Source organism: Corvus brachyrhynchos, unplaced genomic scaffold, assembly GCF_000691975.1.
Source record: "Corvus brachyrhynchos isolate BGI_N302 unplaced genomic scaffold, ASM69197v1 scaffold62, whole genome shotgun sequence".
Taxonomy (NCBI): Eukaryota; Metazoa; Chordata; class Aves; order Passeriformes; family Corvidae; genus Corvus; species Corvus brachyrhynchos.
Genome location: NW_008236629.1, coordinates 3,946,492 through 3,964,510, shown reverse-complemented (window position 1 = coordinate 3,964,510; position 18,019 = coordinate 3,946,492). Strand labels below are relative to the sequence as shown.

The 18,019-nt window shown below is 42.3% G+C and overlaps 1 protein-coding gene across 6 annotated transcripts in view; it reads right to left on the bottom strand.

Moving 5' to 3' along the window:
* MOB2 (MOB kinase activator 2) overlaps positions 1 to 18,019 on the bottom strand; it is a 109,605-nt gene that overhangs the window by 12,069 nt on the left and 79,517 nt on the right. The window contains exon 1 of one of the 6 annotated variants that reach the window (XM_008644285.1): positions 17,904 to 18,013. The exons of the other annotated variants lie outside the window; for them this stretch is intronic. Coding sequence (XP_008642507.1) covers positions 17,904 to 18,013 — 110 coding nt within the window. Of the gene's footprint in view, positions 1 to 17,903; positions 18,014 to 18,019 lie in introns of those variants that run through there. 6 annotated transcript variants of the gene reach the window in all.

Here is an 18,019-nt window from a genome sequence, read left to right as displayed (position 1 = left end):
AAGATCTGTCCCTTAAGTTTATTTAATGAAGTGAACGGGACTGATTCTCATAACTGCTCCATAAAGGGATGTTTTAGGACATGAGAATTCAGCTGTTCCTCAGTGCAAGGCTCTTAATACAGAGGGGTTGCTTGCTTAGATTAAGTTCCTAGTTGTCAGACTATTCCTGTCTTCAAACCCTTGCATTTGCTACATTTAGTGGTTTCTGGGTTTGGTTTGGTTTGGTTGGGGGGGGGAGGGGGCCAAGATTCTAGCATTCAAGGATAAGTTGATTTTTTTAGGAAAATTATAGTTCTAGTAGCAGTCATACAGAAAATACCTTCAGCTTCAGAGACTGGTTTCACAAACCGCATTAACCACACTCAGGGGAAAAAGTTATCAGTGAGAAGTAGTCTGGATAGAGTTTCTGTCTTTGCTATAGTTCAGGACAATTAAACCAAGGGCCCCAGGTTAGGGCTGTGCCACATCAGCTAAGAGCAGTCTGCTGTAAGGAGGAGGAGGGAAGAGCTAGACAAGGAGGCTATGGAGAGACCACAGAAGGAAGTAAGACACATGAGGCTGAGGCAAGCCTTCCATCACATGGGAATGGGTGGGGGGTACCTCATCCTCTCTTCCCCATTTCAAGAGAATAAACGAAGATTCAACACTAAATATATTTCACAAGTTTGCTCTTGCAAACAACACTACACTGTCCTTTTGCAAAATCCAAAGCCCCTCATTTTCACACAAATGTCAATTCTGCGTTAGATCAGTACGTGCAGCCACTTTGAGTCTTTTAAATAGATTGTGTCTTTCCACAACTGCCTTGTGCTGGAAGTGGAGCACTTCAAACAAAAGCTTCCTGAAGAATCCAATTTCTGCTTGTTTCCAGAGCTTTGGCTCAGTTTTAAAAGAACCTGACTCTTGGGTATCATCACAGAACCTGCAAAATGCCCAGAATCACTGCTCTCAAAGGATTTATTCACAGCACTGAAACCTGAATGTCAAACTGCCATGTGCAGCATGAACATCTTGTTAACCTTTTGCAGCTCCTGAGAACTACAGCAAGACCACAAATTGTTTACACCAGCACATTTTCATGACCTGCATGCAGTGCAGCTAGGACATGACATGGCCCCAATACTGTAAGTACAAACTAAAAAAAAAAAATCCAGCCTTAAAAATGTCATTTGAACTGGACCATGTATCCACCCCAATTAGGCAGAATTTAGGTTCTACTGACTTACTCAAATTAATTGAGTCATGCTCAGTCTAGGCTGTAAAACTGTGTGTTTAGTTTGGGAACTATCAATACCCACCCATAGTAAAACATTTTCTTTTCAAACTTACAAAGCTGGAGCATACAGCAGTATAAAAAAACCCCCTGTTTTAGAAACACAATTACATATGATTAAGAGTCAACAAAGAATACTTCCATATTCCAGATAAACCAAAGCTCATTCATTCACAATCACCAGAATTACCAAATAGTGCAAGGTTTAGGAGTGAGCTTCCTTCCCTGTGCTCGCCCCTACCTCCCAGTTCACTGTTGTTTCAAAGACTTGTAAGAACACACCAGCTGGACTCAAGTCCAAAGGCACAAAATGAAGCATCCATTATTTTCTTTTTGTGAGCTCTTCTCATTCAAGATGCCTTCCTTAATTTTTCATTTTATGTTTAAAATACACAAATACAAAAAAGTCAAGAACAGTAGAGTTTCACTGTTCTATTCAGGAAACACCAAAATTCATCACCTGTAGATGACTGTTTATTGGAAAACATAACTAAGTGTCATCCAAGACCACAAAAAGAGCACTACTTTTCAAAACACAGCTATAGGCACCTCAAGTCCTGATTCATGTTTACATGTGTCTTTCTTCAAAAATGAGAGAATTCTGCTTAGATTTGTCTTAACGTGTCCACACCACATCAACTGTATCACCCAAGCAGCTGCAGAAGTAGCTCTTACGCAGCAGGTTGGTGGTCTGACCACAGCTTAGACCGAATCCTGTCTATCGGTGCTTAACTGCTAATTAAGGAAAGAAACATCTTTAAGGAATCCAAGGAGACAGCACTCCAGTTTTTACTGACAGGCAAACCAGAGTACAAACTAATTCCTCAGACAATTCCCAGGCTAGGTCTGCCTTTGGTTTTAGGCACTCGATTGAACATGATGCCACAGGCCAAGTCACACCCACAAATAAATTTCAGAGAGGAAAAAGTGATGGCAAATGGCAGAAGGGAGATCACTCGCCCGAAGACTTAGAAGAAGTTTCAGCAAACTGGCTCCAGGCCAAGACTCTACATTCACTAATGCTTCTAGCAGGGCTGCCAGACCTGTCAGCCTTGTGTCCAGCTAGAAAACACATCAGCGGCAAGTTTGCCTGGATTTCACTGCAGAAAGAAAGGTGTAAGACACTCCACCAAGTGACAGCCCACTGATGTTTTTTCTCTAATCTAACTGCTTTGTTAAGATCGAGTAAAATTGCCAATTTCCCAGCTTGCTTTCTTATCCCACATCAGTTAATAAAGATCCTCCTCTAATCTTTCTCTCTCATTTCCTTCTTGATCAGATGCTCACTAGTTTCGTGGTTTAAAAACCCTGCACTTCAGAGTCTCTTCAAAGCACCATCAAGGTTTAGTTTTAACACCATTTTGAGGAAGTGTTATTCCCATTTCACAGCAGAAACTGGCTGTAAGGTTCAAAGTTGATTCACGGTACAAATGCTAAGTATGTGCTTCAGTGTAAACCAACACAGTTTGTTTGGAAAGAAGCACACATGAAGCAATCTGATTTAGCTGAAGAAGGACCAGAGACCCAGTGTCCACTCAGTGGATATGCTTCATAACCTGATGTAGTTCACATCACTCTGGAATCGTACCAGGCATCCATGGTTCTGGTCACGAACATCTATTTATTACCAGGTTGATCGCACAGAGGGAATACTACCAATTTATTAAATGCTAAACTTCCCTAAACGGACCATGCTATTTTAGATGATTTCCATCAGTTCAGGATTCCTTTTTTCCCAAAAGAAACCAGCCCAGCTATAATAATTTCTTGCTGTCTCCAGCAAGCTGTGCAGTTTCTTACACTGCATCTGAAATTGAAATCTCTTCAAAGACAATTGATGATACTTTGATCCCCCTCTCCCATCCTCCACACCAAACTAACTGTCCTTGGGATGAATGGCTGTTTACATTTTCTTTATGAAAGTACATGTTATCAGTGGGTTTTCTCTTTTTAGTGTGGCATATTAAAATGGAAATAAGAGTAACTTTAGAAAGTTAAAAAATTTATTTAAAAACTCTGTAGTGGTGATGACCAGAGCTGCAGGCTAAACTCCCATCACCCTGTGCCCTCTGGATCATGTAGCAGTTTCAGGTTCCAGCCAAGTCTCAAACACACCAATTTCCATTGGAAAATTGACAGAACAGGTCTGACAGGCCTCACATGGTAAATCTGTCTCTGTTAGCAAACTTCAAAACTCACAAGCCATCTCAAGTCTGTGAGGATGAAAATCACCACGGATCACAAACCTTACAGGACAAAGACACGTATTTTGTGATTAATATGGTGTGGTTTTGTGGGCTTTTTTTAGCAACTGACCCTATTCCTTACGTAAGGTTAACTGCTATAATCCTAGCAATCTGCACAAATTCAGAACAATTGGCTGTTGCCAATCCAGCTGTGACATATTCCATTAGCCTTGGCGAGAGTACAGCCCCCAATCCACAGCAATGCACGCAAAAAATGGCACAAAAAGAAAAAACGGGTTTAAGGAAGATCAAAACAAAGATGCCCACAGAAGGAGTACCAAATGATATTAAAAACATCACTCAAGGGTTTGGGGGTTATTTTCAAGTAACCTGGCTTACACTTTACAATTTGTATAGTTCACAATCTGGAAAAGTTTGGGGTTTAAATGGTGCACTCCCAACTGAACTTTTACAGGGATTACTGGCTGCAACAGCAACACCAAGTATACCTCTATGCACCGAACTAGTATCAAACTATCTGGGCCTTCAATTTTTTTATCCTGTAATTTTTTCTTTCTTTTTGAAGGGCTGTGTTTTAAAACACACTCCACTATATGAAGTGGTTATAAAGTGAAGTATTTCTACCAAAACCTGCTTTCTTGGCACTCTAAGAATGGAGGTTAGCTTCTTAAAAGACAAAATTAGAGAGGCAGTAAGCCAACATTGTAGCACTGTCCTTCAGACGAAACTTTATGAACACTGTTTTTATTTTTCCAGTGAACAAGGGTTTAGAATTCAAAATTAAAGGTGTACTGGATGTTTGCATTTTACCTTCTCTCCTCTTCTTTGGGCAGGGAGTCAAAGGGAATATGAGTGAAATAGAAGAGGGAGTAAAACACATTAAGGCAAAAACATTCCAATATTCAAGGTCTCTCCCTTAATGTACTCCCTTGGCAGAAAGGAAAACCACAGTGATTTCAGCCGTGCACAGAAGGCTACAGCTTTGTAAGGTAAACCAGGTCAGCTGCTCACAGATATACTCTTTACCTTTATGGGCTTTTTATGTGGCCCTTTACTGGAAAGAAATTATCAGTTAATTTCTGGTTACAAATGTTCTGCGTAAGCATGGGAGTCCTGAATCCATTCACAGCAGGAAGGAAACAGTTTTATGAGCTAAAATTTATGAGCCCAAGTGACAAGAACAATGAAGAAGCAGGTTACGCCAGTTCTTATGGGTCAGGAACAACTCTTGAGGCTGTCCAGTTTCTTACCCAGCAGCCCACTGCCTTTGCTCCTCAGTTAAGAGCAAGAACTGGAAGCTTAGAAAGGCTATGGAGCGTAAAATCCCTTCTTGGTAATTCAGTGTCTTTGTTTACTTGTACAGCATGCAAGAAAAGGGGAATAACAGCTTCCTTCAAACATCAGTCAAGCTGCCCTTCCTTTGAGACTAACGCCAAAGATGATGTTTGCATTTCCCCTCTTTCTTTAAAACAGCACAAGATTAGCACCACTGGAAGTTCTTCTGCAATCCCATGTCCTGTTTTAACCCAGATCACTGTTAAGTCTTCAGCTGGAAATGCCACGTGACAGCACACCCAGAACACAAATCCTGGACGTACACATCCATGTTCAGGATTGGGAAAGAAAAGAACATCAGCATGGGAAAGGAAGCTGTGCAAGGTATTGGAAAGCAAGTCCAAATCCCAGTGCAGCATTCAGTACAATTGTTCACAGATGGCTGTGGACAGTGCTTTTCTCCAGGGCTGCGCAAGGGAAGGAGACAAAGCTTTTTAAGGCAGTCTCCATTCCGATCTCCTCTTGCCCCAGGTCTCTGACAGACCTCTCTGACCTCAGCTTCATTCCTCCCCTCTCCTGCCCTGTGTTAGCTCCAGGGCTTGGTTGCTGCACAGGTCTAAGGGGGCTGAGCAGCATAAAGCATCTTTGGCAGCATTTCTGGCCCTGCTTCTTCATTTTTGTTCTGTTTTTAAAAGTTACTAATAGTTTATTTAAGAGGAGGAGGAAAGAAGAATGTACCCTACATGCCAGGGAAACTTTTTCTTTGGGATTCTCATAGTGGCTCCTTGCCTTAAAAGGGAATCTTTGCTTGGCCTCCGGATGCTCTGCTGTAAACAGTCGGTGCCAAGGCATGGCAGGCATGCTAAGGATGACAAGTGCCATAACATTATTTCATAATGCTGCTTCTCAACAGAAAGCCCAAAACATTCTGTAGGGCCAGACTGAGTTCCAGCTGGTGCTGCTGGCAAAGTAAGGAGAACATGGGGCACCTGCACCATGCCATGTCTGGTGCATCAGGCCTTTCTGTTCCTTTTTGTAGAACTCCCCACCCACCTACTGGTGAAGGGGCTGGAGCTCAAGTCTTACAAGGAGCAGTTGACTGAGCTGGGGTTGTCTGGCCAAGAGAAAAGGAACCTCAGGCTACCTTATCACTCTCTACAACTACCTGTAAGGAGGCTGTAGCAAGAAAAGGTCTCTTTTCCCAGGTAACAATGGATAGGACAAAAGGAAACGGCCTCAAGGTATAGACTGGTATTAGGAAAAAGGTATTAGGAAAAATTTCTTCACCAAAAGAGTTATCAGGCACTGGAGCAGGCTGCCCAGGGAACTGGTAGAGCCGCCATCCCTGGAAGGATTTATGATGTGTGCATGTGGTTTACTGGCAGACTCAGTGACCTCAAGGGTCTTTTCCAACCTAAACAGCTATGATTCTTCCTACCTCTCTGATCCATCACCTCCCAGCACAAGCTCAGTGTTTGCCCACAGTGGTGTGTCAGAGCATGCTGAGACTCCCAGGGGTTTGTCTGCTGGCGCCCAGGGTCCCCCATCTTGTCTCCAATGCAGCTCTGGGAAGAAGGGCTGCAGAGGCAAGGCCAGGCATGCCACAGCTCAGTTAATGCTACAAAAATGCACAGAGCGCATTCTTGTGGTAAAACACGCTGTGCTGGAGTTCCCTTTCTTCCCTGGGCCCACCTGCCAGAACTCCTCCAGCAGACTGAACAGAGGTGTCCAGCTTCCTGACTGCACAGTCCTTGCCCTCTCCAGGTTCCTCTCCAGATAACACACTTGGGACACCAGGGATGCCATGTCCAATGGGATACAATCCTTATTTCTAGGAGCCAGTGACATAATTTAGAAGAAACTATTCACTAGAAGAAACAAAATTACCCAAGCCATACCAGTTGTTCTTCATTTTGAAATGTTCTCTTTTACCTTGGTGCCAAAAAGCCCTCACATAAAGCAACCAGGAGGTGCCAGCACGAAGGCTCAGCAAGATTCTTTTCTTAAGCAACTTACTACAACCCAGACTTCTGGCATTTTGTGGAATAGGAAATCAAAAGGACAACTCTTTCCTATTTTCAGCATCTCTACGTGGAGCCAGATAAGGTCTGTGGTAACAGAGATTCAGTAGGTCACAGACTAAGTGTTGTAACAATTAATTTACCCAATGCTTAGAACAAACCACACACCAGAGCACTGAGTCAGAGGTGCCCAAGTCCTGAGCCTGGGACTGACATGGAATGGGGGCTTTTGTTTGGTTTTGTTGTTTTTTTTAAGTCTCCTGTTGGCAAACTGTCTGAAATGAAGCCAAAACTGAGCAAAAAGAGGACAAATCTCAAATCCCTGCTTGAGAAGGTGTCTCATAGTATACTCTCCTGTGCTTGCAATTCCTCCTCCCCTTGAAGATCCTCGTGTGGGGACAGAAGAGGCCACCCTATGCTATACTCTTTAGGACATCTCTGCCCAGCCATTCAGCAGCTGAAAACACAGGCTGGAGCTCTGATCTGGGCTTTGTCTTGTTAAGACACAGCTCATTTCAGTCCCCAGGCAAACACTCCAAACCCACCAGGCCCATACACAATACCAAGATAAGGATGCTCCTGTATCCTTGCCTCCCTTAGAGGAAAAATGCCATTAGTATTCAAGCAACACAAATGCTTCCTCATCATCCTTCACTGCTAAATACACTCCCATAGTGCAGCTACACAGTAGGCCCAGGATTCATTTCACCAGATATCTGCACATGTAAATGTTTACATCTCAGCTAGTTCTCCAAGGGCCTCTGGAAACCAGCAGAGATAACAGTTCTTTCTCTAAAACAAAAAAACATTGCACTCCAAGGCAGAGATCTACAGCACACCTTACGCTTCTTTAAATAACACACACAGAGGAAGGAGAAAATTGGCTCTCAGCTGAGAGCAGACAATGGCAGAGACAGCAAGCCTGGTTGTTTGCTACATGTGCTGCAGTGGAAAGGTCACCCACGGAGCCTTGCGAACAAGTGATCTGCACTAAGATTTGAAAGCAAGTTTTGAGGTGGCTTTTAACACCTTTTTCACTCTGGGGAAGACAAATATAGATCTGTCAGGTTTGTTATTATATTCAGAGCAGCATTTTTTCAGCAGACAGTTTGAAATTCGGGAGGCCAGAAATACTGCTTGCTGAGAACAAGGAAGAACAATGTAATTGACAAAAAAAACCTTTTATCTCTTTTTTTAAGATTTTTAAACTCTACAAATTGAAAGAAAAATTTAATGTACTGTAGTAAAAGCACAAAAAAATTTCAATTAACATATCTACTCCCCATGTCTTTTCTGACGTGTCTATTAGTTTAATCAGTAATTTATTATCCTCTAATCTCCTATTGGAACACAGAGTTATTTTGACTTTTACGTCATTATTAAATTCAGGTTTTGGCAGCAACTGCTCCTCCTGGCTACTCTGATGCAGCCCTGTTATCTCTAGATGAGCACATCCAGTACCCTGTGGTGCACCTTTGCGGGGAGGGAGTTCACCACCAGAGCACATAAATCACTGAAGGCACTGTTATGTCCCAACCCTGATGAAGTTTGTAGAGCTGGAAGACTGCAAAGATACCTTTTTATTTCTAAACCAAGCAAATTTGATTTGGAAACCTCATATCCTTGTAAATGTGGGATTTCACAACATAGCTTGCACAGAGTTGCTTTTCAGGATGGAACTGTGCTTTAATTGCTGGGAATTATTTCACCATGGCAACCTGGCCTCAGCAATCAGACTTCTCTCTATATAACCCAAGATATACAAATGCAGACAGCTCACTCTGTTCAGAGAGTACCAGGGTGCATGCAGACAAGTTTCTCTTTGTAAAAAAATGGATTAGTTTCCTCACTGCCTTCTTGCCTTGCAAGCTCTCTTTGTATGACAACAACCAAAAATGATCTGACAATACAGGCTAGTTTTAAGTACCACTGTAGCCTAAAGAAACCTGTAACAGCAAAACCATGTTAGATATGCAAGTCAAGCTCACCCACATACTGTGTTTTGGAAGATGGGTGCATATAGTGTCTTGTGTACCTATAATCTGAAATTACAACTGTTTAGGCACAAAAAGTGTCCTGCATCAGAAGGATAAATTAGGTATTCCTTTTGGGAAGAGACTGAAAATAAGTTCATCACCTGCCTTCCTGCTAAAGTTCCACCTTGGAAAACAACACCTATATGTAATCACACATTAAGAAGGATTTCATGTGATTTTTATGTGAAGCCGAAGCCTTCACATAAACTTTGTCTGCTTTCCATCAGAAAAAATGTGGTTTAATGGGATAGAAATGTGCTCGGGCACACAACTGAGAGTGCACACGGAAACACAGGTAAGAACAGAGCTACTTCAAACATCTCAGCTTTCTTTGCAGGAGCTTCAGTACACAATACATACTCAGATACATAGCACAGGGGAAAGAAAATTCAACTTGTTTTCACTATTCATAAGCAATTTTGCAGGCCTGCACCTGTCACCTCACTTTCAAAGCATGTGTACTAGCACACACATGTGCATCTTGTGGCAGTGAGACACACAGCTGGGGGGAATTCCATCACCTACCAGTCATTAGTTATTGAGCAGGCTGGGCAAAGAAATACCAATGTGAGGAAAGCAACCCCACCCGAAATTTTCATCCTCTGGATCAAGCTCCACAAACTCATCTCTTACACTTTAAATTAACCACAGCATTTTAATTAGGAAGATATCTAGAAAATATCATACGTCGAGGTCAGTTCTCAATGGCAGAGATCAAAAATTATTTCCCCCCCCTTTTGTTAGTATTTTGGCTTTAATTTAAACCACAGTCAGTTCAGGGAAGTCCCATCTCCCCTGGTATGCCTTAGACCAGATCCTGTGAGGGCCTTTCAGTTTTAGTGTGAACTATCTTGTTAAAAATTGAAGTCCATAGTTAGAAGGCATAAATTGTATGTCTCCTCACAGGGTAAGAAAGTCAGTGGTAAAAGGAATCAAAGCATTATCTTAATTACATAACTTTCATTAACAAATGATACGTACAAAACTTTCACTAGTGAAACCATGCAGTTAATTTTTAAAGATTTTTGACAGAATGATGCAATGCTCTGTTCAGTTTTGTCAACCACAGCACACAGCTGTTTCAGAATTTCTTAGAAAACAGCACATTGAAGCTTTTCTATACAACAAAGGAAGGGGGAAAAAAATCTATTTAAAATACAAACTCTATGGATTCATAGGCCAAAGTAAAGAACATATGAATGACTGATCAAAAAAATAGTAGGACGGGTAATGGTTTAATTACTGGTACAGTTAGAGCACTGCTAATTAGCTAGTGAGACAGCAGTGATTCCCAACCCTAATTTATTACTTTTCCAGATATACCACAGGAGACTGAAAAGCAAGTAGAAACACCTTTACAGATATACTGATCCACTAGCAACCAGGAAAAACCCCATAGATATACTCAAACTTGTAATGTTACCTCCAAGGGCCTGCTAAAACACAAATTCAGTCTTTTAATTAAAGGCTGAAAGCACAACCAAGGAACTGGTTAAGGAAAACCAGTAATTTTCAGAACCAAATACTAAAATTAGATGAACAGTTGTGTGCTGAAGTTGTTTCACTCCCTTGGCTGCACGTGCAAATGACAAAAGGATCTTTAACTGTTCATGTGGACTTGCAACTGATCAGTTCATGGACGCTGAGACCAACACTTGAGACATTGCTCAAAACACAATGTGAGGCCACATTTCCACCCCAGCTTTTGCAAACCGGAGTTACACCTCAAAGCAAGGCATGGTTATGTGTGGATTTAAAAATGTACTGGTTTGAATGACATACCTAGACATGAAAAAACCTTTCTATGCTGCAAAACAACAGAAAAACTACTATTTCAGTTGAGACAGAATAGAATTTCCCCTCTGTCCCGCACAGAATGTGGTCTCAAGACCACCAGCTTTATCTTTTCCCTGCATAGGTTTGCTCTGAAGAAATACATCAGTCACATCAAACTGGGGACTCTGTAAAAGAAGGAATCAGCAAAGCCTCTTTATCACAATTTCCCTTTTCCCTGTTGTGCTAAATGTATCCTGATGGCAGTCAGCACTTTCCCTGTAAGGCTTTGGTGTTCTGAGCCTGGGATGTGTGGACACACTGGACTGAAGAGCAGATCTGGGTGTCTGGAGTGTGAGTGGAGCCACCAAGGTGCACCTCATGTCATCTCACCTCTGTGTGAAGTTACATAAACCACCAATGAAGAAACCCAAGCCTTCTTTCCTTCAGTAACTCCATGTACTTTGGATGGTATGCCAGGACTACTTTTTCCAGATAGCAAGCTAAGAATTTTAATATTTTCACTATCTGCCCTTCTGAGGACAGCTGCACTCACTGCTGATTTTTCCTTTTTTAAAAATAAAAGGAATCACACAGACATCCACAATGTTCCTTTCACCTGGGGAGCATCTGCTGCTACCAGTTCCTGCTGTCTGAGCAAAATCATTTCTAAACTTATTTCCGTATCAGACAGAAAAGAACTTGCAAAATTAAGAGAGCAGCATTTTCTGACAAGCTCAAGCAACCCGGCTTCAGTGCTAATGGGCTCCATTCACTCAAAAGAAGTGGGGTTTTTCTTCAGAAAGCTGGAAGAAAGGGTTAATCCATACATCCAATCCCCTCCCCTTTCCAGAGACTAGGTGCTGGCAGCTCTTAAAAGAAATGCAACATCTCTTCTCTGACAGCAATTCGCTGAAGTTTAAGATTCTGTTGAATCACACAGCACCAGCGATTAAGAAAAAGAATTAAAAAATCCCCCTCAACAAAAGAATACTTTAACAAACTCAATTTTGGTGCAGTCACAGAGAGATGTATGATAGAGGAACAGATATATTTTGTCTTAGCCATCTTAGAGACAGGACAACTGATAGGAGATTGCATTCCTAACACCACACCTCTTCAAAAAAAACCAAAAATGACAAGAGAAAAGCTCTTCTACAGAGGATTTATTTTTCTCCTAAAAACCCACCTGGTAAAGGTCTTGGAGTGCACAGACATTTGAGATCCCAGAGAACAGCAGACAGAAATTGTGTGAAATAGATAATTTTCCCATAGAGAGCAGCACCAGAAACATGGGCTATTGCAACATAGGAAACAAAGAGACAAACCAGGAACTGTAGTCATCTCCCAGAAGGATGCATGTTGCACACTCATACTTTGCTCATATATAAACTGAAATAATCTTCCAGACTGAAACAAGAAGCTAAAATCTGGAACAAATCCTATAATGAAACAGATGCATACCAAGAAAACAAGATAAAAGAAGGGTGAATAATTTCACAAGTCTGAGATTACAGTCAAACCTATTCTTTGTAAAGTGTCCAGGAGGCATCTTCAGTAAAAAAAGCAGCATATTTTTGCCTCTAAACAAGAGGAAAATGCTATTAAACCTTGGCCAGGAGCCCTTTCTGTACGAGCTCTGGAGACACCTTAGAGGGTTGTTTCAACACAGAGAAGAATTTTAGCAGTGCCCTCCCTCTGGCTATCGCTTCCCAGAATGTGGAACACGCAACCAAAATACAACTTAATGCTGTAAATACCTCTGAAGAAAGACACCAAGTTCTTCATTAAGTTAATGCACTGTACATGGTTCACCAATGTTCACAAATGCCCCAGGGTCATGACACTCCTGCAGTGAACACAAGTGAGCAGGCGGACGACTATCCCAAAGAAAGAGAGGAGTGCCTGGTGTGCTGGACCCACCAGTGAGACACAGAATCTTTCCAGAGCACTGCTCCAAGTTCTGAGCTCCAACAAGAGCCCCAGTCATGACATGGCCTTGCCGGAGGTTTCTGACAGCTTGCAGTGGGGCCGAACATCAAGCAGAGCACTACAAATTTTCTATCTACAGCCAGAAGAGACTTTGCTACCTGTGTATGCTGGGAACACCCAGCACACGCAGGGAGAGCCGCCTCTCCAGCAGGCACATCCCAGCCAGATGAGTCCACCAGGCTGGCAATGCCACCCAGGCGTGCTTCCTGCAAGCCTCTGTCCCGACGACAGGACACTCACATCCAAGAGCAATCTCCACAAGCACATCTGTGCTCCCATACACACAGAAGAGCCACTGGAGTTCCTCCTGCCTGGTCACCCCTTACCAAAGCACAGGATGTTACTGCCCCATAGTGTCACCAGTTCTGAGCAGCTGAGAGTCCCAAAAGGCCATCATTGAATGAGGAATCAGCATAAAGGTTATAATTTTTATTTCCTGGGTTCAATACTGCCTGAGACAAACCACATTATCCTTGCCTGCCTCAGTTTCCCCAACTAGACAAAGAAAATGAAGCCTACGTTCCTTATAAACAGCAGGACACAGCATGACAACTACTGATGTCAGTTTCCCTGAACCATAAACATTTTGAACTATTTCTGTACAATGGAAAGTTGTGGGACGGAGAAAGAAAAAGTACAGGATAAAAATAGCCAACGTGGCTCTGAAGAGCATTTTGCCTATAAGCCCCTTTCCCTGCATACTGTCCTCCCTCCCTTCTCTTCTGCCTGTCCCAGGCCTTTGCATTAATCAGATTAGCCAGTGTTAAACAAGGCTCTTCTAATTACTTTCTAATACTGTGAACTGGACTAAATTACTGAAAAATGTTTCTGCCTAAATTAGAATAAAATAGGATTGACTTTTTAAATATTTGCTTTAGTCCTGCTGATACATGCAAGCATCACAGACAACAGCTGTCTTCAGCCATGGGAATCCAGGCAGCAGAGGAGAAGCTCCTCTGCTCCTACCCATCTATGTCCCGGTTCGTGAACACAAGACAACCTTGGCTGATCCCTAAGAAACAGAATGCAGCGTCAAAATTAACCTGGTTTCTTCCTCATCTTGCTATGAATTGAGAAATAGAGAAGGAATTTAATTTAAAAAAAATTTTTCAGTGCTGGCTATAAAAATACATAGCAGCATCCAGAATGCCAACTCAAACTTGCTAATTTATCCAAATGAAACAATCATTATCACACTATCACTGAAGACAACTTACTACACTTTTGAAAAGCACTTACTCAAAAAAAGAGTGGGGTTGGTTGTTTTATTTTTAGTTGGTATCCAAATCAAATCCCTTTAAAATGCTGTAAAAAGGGAGGCTCTTAAGAGAAAGGGAAGGTTTAACTTATCTATTCCCACACTCATCCGGTAATGTGCGTACATGTAAACCATCCTGTAATTTATCAAAAGACACTACACAATGACATCACAACTCTGTAGCCTGTATCATTTCTCTTTCTCTGTATTCCTGATTAATAGTCAACTATCCCAGAAGGACCCAGTTTCACTGGAGACTTAAAAGGAAACACACTGACTAGGAAGCTGTACAAGGAACAGCCTATGAAAATCACCAGCACAGCACCCAAAGTGTCACAGCACTACAAACACACTCGAGCAGCTGAATCAGGACTCAGGTACTGGCACAGGCAGTGAACATTTTGTCCTGAAATCAGCAGCATGTGGCTCCGAAAAACACTTATGGCTGGCTCTGTTATCCGCTGGGACTAAAGACAGGAGAGATCGCAGGAACCAGAGTCTTCCTTCCACTTGTGCTGCTTGAGGCCAGTAAAATGCAGACTTTTGCAAGGAAGCCAACAGGAATCCATGGTGCCACAAGAAACTTGGACAACTAATGAAATAATGCTAAAAAATAGAATAATATTCCAAGTTTTCACATGATACTCTGCCCTTTCTCCTTCCACCTCTCTCCAGAACCACCAACTCACAGAAATTAAAAAAACAAAAACCAGAAAAACTGCATCTATTTTAGGTTTTTCTTCCTCTCTAATTATGGGCTAAATAATAGCACAATTCATTACAGAAAAGGGGAAAAAATGACATTAACATATTTCAAAAACATATGAAGCAAAAAGAAATTAAACAGCCCTAATTAAACACCGTGTTAAGGAACTTTTCAGCTATGCTATGACTAATTTAAAGAGGAGATGACACTTTTCTATTGGTGTTTCAATTTTTTTTAATCATTACAAGTATGCAGCCTTCGTCCCATCCCTGAAGTGTTAAACACAGTTTACTAACCAATATGATGAAAGATACAAGCATCTCCAGAGTTCTTCATAGCTGAATCACTAATAATTTAGAAGAGCAATAAACCTAACTGTAGCTTTCATAAAACATTAATTAGAGAGACTGAGAACACATCTGTTGCTTTTGTTACATTTTCCCCCCTTTTGGGTTCAGCTGTCTTTCCCCCATGCTCTTTTAAACTCTTCTCAGGTTCTCAGGACTGCTCTTCTCATGAAGTCTTTCCGCTTCCTCACACCTCCCTCCTCGTTTCCTCCATGTATTGATTCCTCCTCTGGCAGCTGTTACTATCAACACATGACACACGAACACACACACACACACACACACTATCCCACCACCCTGCCAGCACCCAGCAGGCAGGAGGACCTGGATCCACTAACTAATGAAAACAACTTGCATGTTAAAAGCTTCAACTGTGTTAGTTGTACCTACACACACTCAACGTAAATAACACAACAAATCTTCTGTGAAGAAGATCAAACTGATTAAGTATTGTACAAGAACAACTGAGCTTTATAATTCACAAGCAGGAGAGAGACAGAGTGGAGGCAGTTTAGAGTGAACACAGGCATTCTATCCCTTGTCCATTGTGAATTTCTGCAATTCCTTGGCAGGCTGTGGAAGGCTGGGAGGAAACTGTGATCATGACGGTTCCCAGTTAGTCCTGAGAAAAGGGCTTAAAATGCAGTGGCCTGCTCATAACACCAGGCTGTGCATAAGCAAGATATCCTTTGACCTCATCACCAAGCCACTGGCAATGGCCTGATCAACAGAAGACAAATTACTCCATGCAGTGTTTAGCATTGTATAGACTGCAGGAAACTCATACAGAAGTTTCAGGTGGCCAAGCTTAAAAGTGGTATTTAATACCTTTATTCTGAAAGAGAAGGCAAGATGTTTGGGATACATCTCATTTAACTTCTTATGACTACAACTTATATATTACCATGTGAGGTGGCCACTCTATCAGGGTGGCATTGCACCTCTGCATTCAAACACAGGACATTTAAGGTCCCTGTTCTTTTCTACCAACAATAATCTCAGCTCTGGATGCTTCTGTTCAGAGAAATCCCATCACAGCTGTCACCAAGCCACCATTTTTGGCCTAAACGAGGTCCCATGTGGTTCCTTCTTTCACCATCGCTGACTGGGCTCACACTTTCTTAAGCACTAATATCCCATTTCTGCAGTAAGGAAACTTTGATTTAATGTAGTATTTACCTGGCTCCTCACCCGTGCCTGTGCTCTCACACTGCCTGAGCTCTTTGCAGACTAGGCTGAGTTTATGTTTTACAGAACAAAGCAAGATGATGTAACACACATAAGGTCAGATAAGGCATCCGAAGCAGATTCAAGATGAGAAATAAGAGAACCAGTCTGGCATCTAAAGAAAGTTTTTGTGACTTCACATTTCTCTCTAACCATGAGCAAAAGGAGATAACCCAAAACAAAAAGACACATTAAAAAACCACTCAACTACAAAATAGTAAACACCCCCACTTAATAACAGCTCAGCAAAATCAACTTATGCTATTAATTCACAAGTCCAAAACATTTCATGTGTGACAACAATATTTTCCTGCTTTCATGATAGTATTACAGTACGCGTAGAAAATAAATCTTAAGATGAAAAGCAAATAAAATTATACAGAATTTCTGCACGTACTCCAGTAGGAGAAAGGCTGAGGTTAATGTTACATTTTTTAAAAAGCATGCACTGAACTAATCAAAAATATGCATTTCACTGCTAAGTCACAAGAACTTACCTATACTTTAAAATAAATTGCCATAGATGCTTAACAAAAGGTCTGGCAATTCTTCTCCACAGAGGCACCCATCTATTTACATCTGGGAGCGCTGCCAACAGAACAGCTACCAAAAACTTCAAAAGGTTCACATCATGAATAGCAAGCCGCTGGCCAAAGGATTTTATGATATGACCAGCTGTGTAACACCATGTTGAATTATAGACACTCTGCCCCCCAAAAATGCACAGAAAGGACACTAAACCCATTAAAAAGCTGAAACTTCAATTCTTTAAACTAATGTTTTCCACACGAAAGTATTTTTAACGGGGGGAAAAAATCCCCAAAACTGTAATACCGGACTTCTTTAAGAACAAATCTAAGCAGCTGTGCCCATCAAGGCTGCTTCAAGACCAGTGAACTCCTCTAGCTGAAATCCCAGCCAGAGCTCAGCCGCTGTGATCAGAACATTCTGCTTGAATAAATGGCTCCCCTAAACTCGCTTGGGGAGAGACATGAGTCAACAGAGGAAGAGAGGGATAATGTTTCTGTTGACAAACATTTAACAACTGGCAACAGACAGTAGGAAACGGGACGAACGAAAGCTTGCCAAATAAAGTTATGCTGGAGGAACAAGGCTCCTTTTTGGAGCAACAGTGCAACTCTGCAGAGATCCCAGAAAAATATCTGAACACAACTAAAATAAAAAAGCTACAGTTGTTGAAGAACGAGGCTGCTAATCCTAATATTTGTGGTGACGTTTTTCCCTGCCAACCAGAACGGGTCAGAACTCCTCCGAATCAAATTACTGCACATCCTTTGCCAAAGAGTCTGGTTTTGGTCTCAGTAGTCATCCACGTCTCAGTGTTCACACAAGCCCTTCTGAGCTACATGAGCAATTTTTTCCCCCTCATCTTACAACATTTCTGTAGAAAGCTTGCCAAAGCATATGTAGCATCTTGGTCAGATTCCTTATTCAGGCAAGCCAGGACCTTCGCTGTCTGCTTACGTCCTGGAAATTCAGTTCTCATGAAAGCGCTAACAAAACTTGACTGCCGTATTAAGTGAGAACAAATATTCCTCTCCAAGCGCTTATTGCTGTTCCAACTTCCAGCCTCCCCGACCGCTACGCAAGACCCAGAGGGAGCCAAAAGCAGCGTCCCTCCGTCCTCCGGAGAAGAGCGGGGCTGAGGAGCGCCCGTCGCCCCGGCCGGAGTTTCCACTCGAGCTCCAGCTCCCTCCTCTCCCGGGCTGCCCCGTGGGCAGCCGCCCGCCCGCCCGGCGCCACGGCCACCGCCGGACCCGTCCTTACCGCAGCACTTTGCCCACCGCCTGCAGGACCATCTTGCAGCTTAGTCCGGGCTTGGGACTCTGGGCGAGCACGGGCCGTTCACCGGGGAGGCTACAGTGATCCCCCACCATGGTACG